The sequence below is a fragment of the Echinops telfairi genome, unplaced genomic scaffold (genome assembly GCF_000313985.2).
Source record: "Echinops telfairi isolate 266 unplaced genomic scaffold, ASM31398v2 ScPeMD7_18;HRSCAF=68, whole genome shotgun sequence".
Lineage (NCBI taxonomy): Eukaryota > Metazoa > Chordata > Mammalia > Afrosoricida > Tenrecidae > Echinops > Echinops telfairi.
Genome location: NW_022103915.1, coordinates 12,460,962 through 12,467,838, shown reverse-complemented (window position 1 = coordinate 12,467,838; position 6,877 = coordinate 12,460,962). Strand labels below are relative to the sequence as shown.

At 53.2% G+C, this 6,877-nt stretch overlaps 1 protein-coding gene across 1 annotated transcript in view; it reads right to left on the bottom strand.

Moving 5' to 3' along the window:
- FBLN5 (fibulin 5) overlaps positions 1 to 6,877 on the bottom strand; it is a 68,737-nt gene that overhangs the window by 6,256 nt on the left and 55,604 nt on the right. The window contains exon 7 of the mRNA XM_013003688.2: positions 3,072 to 3,267. Within this exon, the coding sequence (XP_012859142.2) occupies positions 3,072 to 3,267 (196 nt within the window). The remainder of the gene's footprint in view (positions 1 to 3,071; positions 3,268 to 6,877) is intronic.

Below are 6,877 nucleotides of genomic sequence, written 5' to 3'. Positions count from 1 at the left end.
AGCAAGATCCCCAGGGAACGATGAGGGTGGACATTGGGGACAGGGCGTGGTGCCCCAACAGACTGGACTGGAAAACACCCTTAAAGGCCAGCGATCCTTGAACTAACTACAAGCTTTTCTTTCTTGGTAAAAAAAAATAACTAACTAAATAAAGCCTAAGGTGGTCCTGCCCCAGGCCCTGGCATTTTCAATGGCCTTGTAGTTCTGTGCAAGCTGGGCAGCGAATAGGGTGGACTGCAGTAAAACTGAGACATTGGGATTATGCTGTTGTGGAAGAACACTGAAAGGACCATGGCTTCCAGAGGAACAAACAAAGATGGGCGACCAGAATGATCCTTAGAAAGGAGGCGGGAGAGGCCTGGTCTCCTGCACTCTGGACATGTTCTCAGGAGAGACCAGTCCCTGGAAAAGGACATGCTGATTGCAAGCTAAAGGGTCAATGAAAAAGAGGAAGACCCTTAATGGGATGGATTGGCACAGGGGCTGTCACAATGAGCTGAGACATAACCATTGTAGGACCATGCAGGACCAGGCAGTGTTTCCTTCTCTTGTGCACAGGGTCGCTGTGAGTCAGAACAGACTCAATGGGACCCAACACCACCAGCACCAACAACATTGCTATTGGGATGGCACTGCATTCATCGTCAAAAAGAGCATTTCAAGATCTACCTTGAAACACAATGCTGTCAGTGATGATACCTATACGCTTCCCAGGAAGACCAGTTAAAACAACTGCTATTCAAATTCCAGCGCCAGCCACTAAAGCTAGTGATGAAGCCAGGAGAAGGGAGGAGCTGCTAGTGAATGCGAGAAAGAGCAGCTCAGGGTTCCATGTGAGCCAGCAACAACCCAGGACACGGGCAAATGGACACTTCAAAAATAACTGCAAGGGACCGGAAATCCTGGAATCAACCCGAGATGCTGTCTAGGCGGATGGGAGGGCAGGGGAGAAAGAGCAGGGTGAGAAAAAGGAAGCTATTGGACGGTTTCACCCCAACAAATCCCTGTTCTTGGTTATTAAAAAAACAGCCATCCTCTGTTCAGGCACTGCACTAAGTAGATGATCTCCTTTAATTCTAAACTAAAAGCTATCATTATCCCCTCTTTGCAGATGAGGGCAACGAGTCTCCAAGAGGTTAGGTAACACGCCCCAAAGTCACAGAGCAGGTAGCTGTGGAACAACCTACTGGAAGCAGGCCAGGATGGCACCCGAGGCGTCTCCTGCAGCTTTGGGCACTGGGAACATGTGGCCCCTCACTGTTGGACTTCTGCCTTTCTGCCCTTGGGCTCTGTGGCTACCCAGGGCCCCGCTCACCAAGCCCATTTGCTCATGCTAGGTACAATCTTTGGACCTTTCAAGGCAGGTACTGCCTCCTCGTCCCCAAATGTACCCATCTCCTCTTGCTAAGAAGGTCCCTTAGTCATTGTCATGGAATGCCTATGTCCCTGCCGAATCCTAGTACCCCCCTTTGAGTAAATATCAAATGAACACCATTCTCATAGCTGTGTGAGCCACCCACAGCTCCAGTTTGTGAGTTTCAAGGGTTCTCTAGCAGCTGTGACGATCCGGGCCCTAGCGGAAGCTTCCAGAAAGGGGTTTCCTCTCCTGATGGCTCCACCTGTAGTACACCGGGCCACACCCACTGTCTCCTGAATAGACTCTCTGGAAATGAAGTTCTGGAATCTGTTCTTGTGGACAAGGGCCCTGGATGACGCTAATTCACAATGACAAGCGGAAGGTACCACGCCAAGCCTGTGGTCTCTAGAGAGGGCGAGTACCCCAGGTCAAGAACTCAAGGATATAAATGGGAGAGGATGAGATGGATGTAGGAAACCATCAGGTGCTCCACAGGAAAAAGGCAGGGCTTTCTACCCCCATAATGAGTTACCGTCTTAGAAACCCACAGGGGTAGTTGCACCCTCCCCTCTAGGGTCACTATGAGTCAGGATTGACTCTATGGCAGTGAGAGTTGACAATTTTACTGGCATGGCTAAGCCAGTGCTGCCCAGTAGGACCTCCTGGGCTTATGGAAATGTTCTGTATTGAAGTTATCCAATACAGGAGTCACACATGGCCAAGCCGTACTGCGAACATGGCCAGTGGCACTGAGAAACTGAAGGATCATCTTGTTCCATTTTAAGTTGTTGAATTTCAATGCAACATGTAGCTCATGGCTACTATGTTGGACCATGCTGATAAAGCCCACTTCTGGGAGCCATGCCTGGACGCGCCCTGGGCTGGAAGCACCATGAGAGCAGATGGTCTGAGATGTCTGAACCCGAGGTAACTGATGTTTCTAGATCTGCATGCTGTTGGGATTAGCTGCCGCGGAGTTGGTGCCTGACTCATGACCCCATGGACAATGGAACACTGCCCCGTCCAGCACCAGCCCTACAATCATTTGGTGGGCTGGACCATAGCATGTTCATGGACTCATTTTGGAAGTAGATCCCCACACCTTTAACCCTTCTCTATCTTAGCCTAGAAGCCCCACCTCCACCTGCCCAGCGTCACAGCAGCATATGCAGACCTCCGGTGATGAACAGGGGTGACTGTGCATGGAGCGGGGAGCCCACTGGCCAGGAACCGAACCCCAGGGGCCCACATTGAAAAACTCCAAACTCCCTGCCATTGACTCAACACCGACTCATAGTGACCCATAGGGCAGGGAGTGTCTGAGACTGTACCTCTTTACGAGAATAGAAAGCCTGGCTAGTGGTTTCGAACTGCCGACCTTATGATTAGCAGCCCAACGTGTAACCATTATGCCACCAGGGATCCTGAGGCCCACATGGAAAGTGAGAATTCTACTGAACCACCCCTGCCTGCTAGAGGTGCACTCGAGGTACCTAATGAGTATTTGTAACATAGGTGGATGGATAAATCGGTATGCAAATCGGTCTCCCCCAAGGTCACTGTAACCTTGAACTCCTGACTCCCACCCTCTCTGCCCCTCTCCCTCCCCACCAGCCCCTCTGAGCTGTCCTCTTCCCTGTGTGGCAGCACTTACCAGGCTAGACACGCCCCACCCCCCCACCCCCAGCCCCCATGGCCCGCTGTGTGCTCTTACCCGCATATAGAATTCTCGGCCCTCGTTCCCGGACTTGATCTGGAAGATGTAGTAGGCCCCGGGGTAACGGGTGGTCGCTTGCATCTGGAAGATGTCGGCAGGAACCGAGCGTCCAGACACGACATCCATGTCTCGATATAAGATGGTGAAGGGCTGGTCTCTGCAGCCGGGGTTCTCAGCGGGACACATGCAGCGGCTACGGGGCCGGGGAATGGAACATACCACAAACCGATGAGTCCCTTCCAGAAGCTGCTCATGCCTACTTCCTCACTTAACAGACCCCACGGGGACCCCCCCCACTGTCCCCATCCCAACACCGTATCCGCAGAGCCTCTCAGCTCCTGGCTCTTGTCCAGCAGGTGGGGGAGCTGTCACCCAGCTCTGCCATGGCCTCTCTGGCTAATGGAACCTTCTGGTTACTGAGAAACACACCTTCAGCCTCTGCTTCTCAGAACCCCAGGGAGTTCTTTAAGGCGCTGACACTTGGCAAAATGTTACCTCTGATCACACAGCCCTTCACACACACACACACCACCACCACCACCATTCTCCACTACTCAGGGAGAATTTGTCAAAGTGAGAGGTAACACGTGACGGGCCCCAGTGCGTTCTCTTTCGCTCTTAGCCCAGAGTCTGTGTGGAGATGGGCTCGGTCTTTCTGTTCAACAAGCAGAGCCTAGAACTCACTGTATACACAGTAAAGTGTGAGACACTTCGGAAAGACAGGGATCAGTGAGACCGTGACGGCTGGTCGCTCACCTTCTAGTAAGAAGGAGGCATCACAGACACGAACATGAGTATCTCCCAACCAACCAGGTCGTTGGAAACACTGGGAACAGCACTGTTATCGTCTCAAATCCTTCACTTTTTTTTTTTAACAAGTTGGCATAAGGAGCGCATGACCCTTGCCATTTACAACTCCCCTTCACTCATCCCGATGCTCATGAACCTTCCAGACCATCAAAAACCTGAACGGGAAGAAGAGTCCAGAAAAGCAAAGCCACATATGGAAACCAGCAGAAGAAGCTCCAACAAGCCAGCCTGAGCCAGGACTTGGAAACCAAGAACCCACAATAGAAGATGTAACCATCCCCGGTTTGCAAACACCCAGGGGGCAGAAATGGCGTCTCCAAATGAAGAGTTTCTGTTGGAAGATCAGGATAATCATGGGCTTTGATTACCAAGGAAAGTCTGTTTTCAACCTCCCCTGACTCGTCTCTAGCCCCCAACCCCGGATCCCACCCTGAGACATCCCCTGGTGGTGAGCGTCCACAACAGAATGGGGACCCCGGCACACACAGGCCGACTGCGGTCCAGCGTGCTCCACTTCCTTGAACTGCACAGATGTTTTGCGGTGTTCTTTTCTCCCAAATGGCAGGGTGGTGGCAGCCCTCTATGGAGTAAGTCTACTGGCCCATCTGTCCACCAGTGTGTGCCCCCTTCCTGTCTCTCCCGCCGTGCTCATTCTCCCAGTATTCCAGACTTCTTTTCAGTGATTGTTGCACACTCCATGGAGACCAGCCTGTTGGGTCCACACAGCCTGTATCTGCACTCGCAGTCAGCAAGTTCACATGGATGGCTCTGTGGAAACCCTGACTTCATTGCGGAGGCCTGGACCAGAATCCGGGCTACCTCAATGCCTGTCTGTCTGTGTCCTGCTGGACAAAACTGGGAGTCAACTTCCTGTGTCTCCGGGGGCACTCCCCTCACTTCCGATCTATCCACACCACCCGTCGGCTCTGCTTCCAAAGCACATTCCAAATCCAGCCGTTTCTCAGCATCTGGACTGTCAGCACCACTGCCATCCAGGCCCTCATCACCTCTCCCCCAGGGCCTGGGCAGGTCCAACCTCTACACAGCAGTCAGGAGTCTGCGCGTTATGCTGCCTAAGGCTCTTCAGGGACCACCCGGGCACCACGGGTAAAATACAAGAGCCTACTTCACCCTCTAGGGCAGCGGTTCTCAACCTGTGGGTCGCGACCCCTTTGGGGGTCGAACAGCCCTTTCACAGGGATCACCCGATTCATAACAGTACCTAAATGATAGTGATGAAGTAGCAACAAAAATAAGTTAATGATTGGCGGGGGCAGGGGTGTGGGGGGGGGTCACTACCACATAAGGAACTGTATTAAAGGGTCGAGGCATTAGGAAGGTTGAGAACCACTGCTCTAAGGTGTCGCAGGTCTGGCCTCTGCCCTTTTCTTGAACCTCCTCTCAGTCCACGTCACTCACTGGGTGGAGGTGACTCTGACTTCTTCCCATCCAGGAAAGCGCCCCGTCATTCCTGCCTCCCAGCCTCGGCCCATGCTGTCCCCTCTGTGCGAGCTCTCTCTCTTGAGTTGATGTCAGTTCACCTCCCTAGGTACGGCCCAGGGTCATGCCCTCTGAACGGGATGTGGCCCTCTGCGGCCCGTCACAGCCAGACCCAGCTTTCTCCTCCTTCCCACTCACGTCTGCTCTTCCTGGCCACAGCATGCACCCCTGGGGGACCCACACGGTGGCTTGCTCAGCAGCCGACCCCAAAGTTGGAGGTCTGGGCTCCCTCCAGAGCAGCCTCAGAAGAAACCCTCGTGATTGACTTCCCCAAAGATCAGCCGCTGGACACCTGCTGGAGCAGCTCTCTGCTGACCCGTGGGGTGGCCAGGAGTCCGAGTTGCCTGGACGGCCATCATTGTTCTCACCATCTACAATTCCGTCCTCAGGTGTGTGACCATGTGCTCAACATCTCTCTCCTCCACTAGCCTCCCTGGTGGCACAGTGGATTATGCCTTGGGCTGCTAACTGCAAGGTCGGTAGTTTGAAACTACCGGCTTCTCCAAGGTAGAAAGATGAGCCTTTCTACTCCTTCAAGAATAAGAGTCTCAGAAACCCACTGGGGTAGTTCTACGTTGTCTGAGTCAGAATGCTCTCTATAGAGGCCAGGCTGGTGAGACTTTGTCTCCCCCTACTCTGGACATGGCAGGAGAGACCAGTCCCTGGAGGAGGACATCATGCTTGGTAAGGTGGAGGGGCGGCCAAACAAAAAGGCCCTCAAGGAGGTGGATTGAATCACTGGCTGCAGCAATGGGCTCAGGCATGGGAACGATTGTGAGGAGGGCACAGGACTGGGCAGTGGTTCATTCTGCTGGGCGTTGGGCCACTGCGGGTCAGAACCCACTTGACGGCCTCGAACAACAACACAGGTCGTAATTGACTCTCTGGCAGTGAGTTTGGGTTTTGAGCCTCCCAGCTGAGCAAACCTCGGCTCCCAGCAACAGTTGGTGGGGCAGAGCAGGCAATGGATTTAATAGATTAACGAACCTTAAAAGTTTCATTGTTTTAAAAGACTGCACCCAAATTCTCTATCAAAATAAGCAAATTCAAGGTGGCCCTAGTGCCAAATGCGTCATGCTCAAGTGCCACAGGTCACGTGGGAAATAAGCGTTTCCTGAAAGAAGGTGGGAGCAGGCCGTGAGAGCCAGTTCATTCCAGATCGACCCCCCTGGAGAATGTTCATTCCCACCCAAGACAGGCTGACTGGGAAGGTCCGTTCTTGTCAAAACCCTCACCCTGGTTTCTTGTACAAGTGTAGACTCTGATTCAGTGCCGTCGGAGCGCAAAGGCACATTCTCACCTCGTATTAAAAAGCAGGTTCTGACTCTGAGTCTCGGGGCTGGCAAGGCCCACTCAGCAGGGTGGGGCTGGAAGGAACCTGGTGAAGACCTGGTTTGGAAGATGGACGGAAGGCGTCCAGCTGAAGAGGTGGGCAGGCAGCAGAGAGGGCTGGTGTCAGGGCTGAGATGGAAGGTGGTCCATCTGGCTTGGTG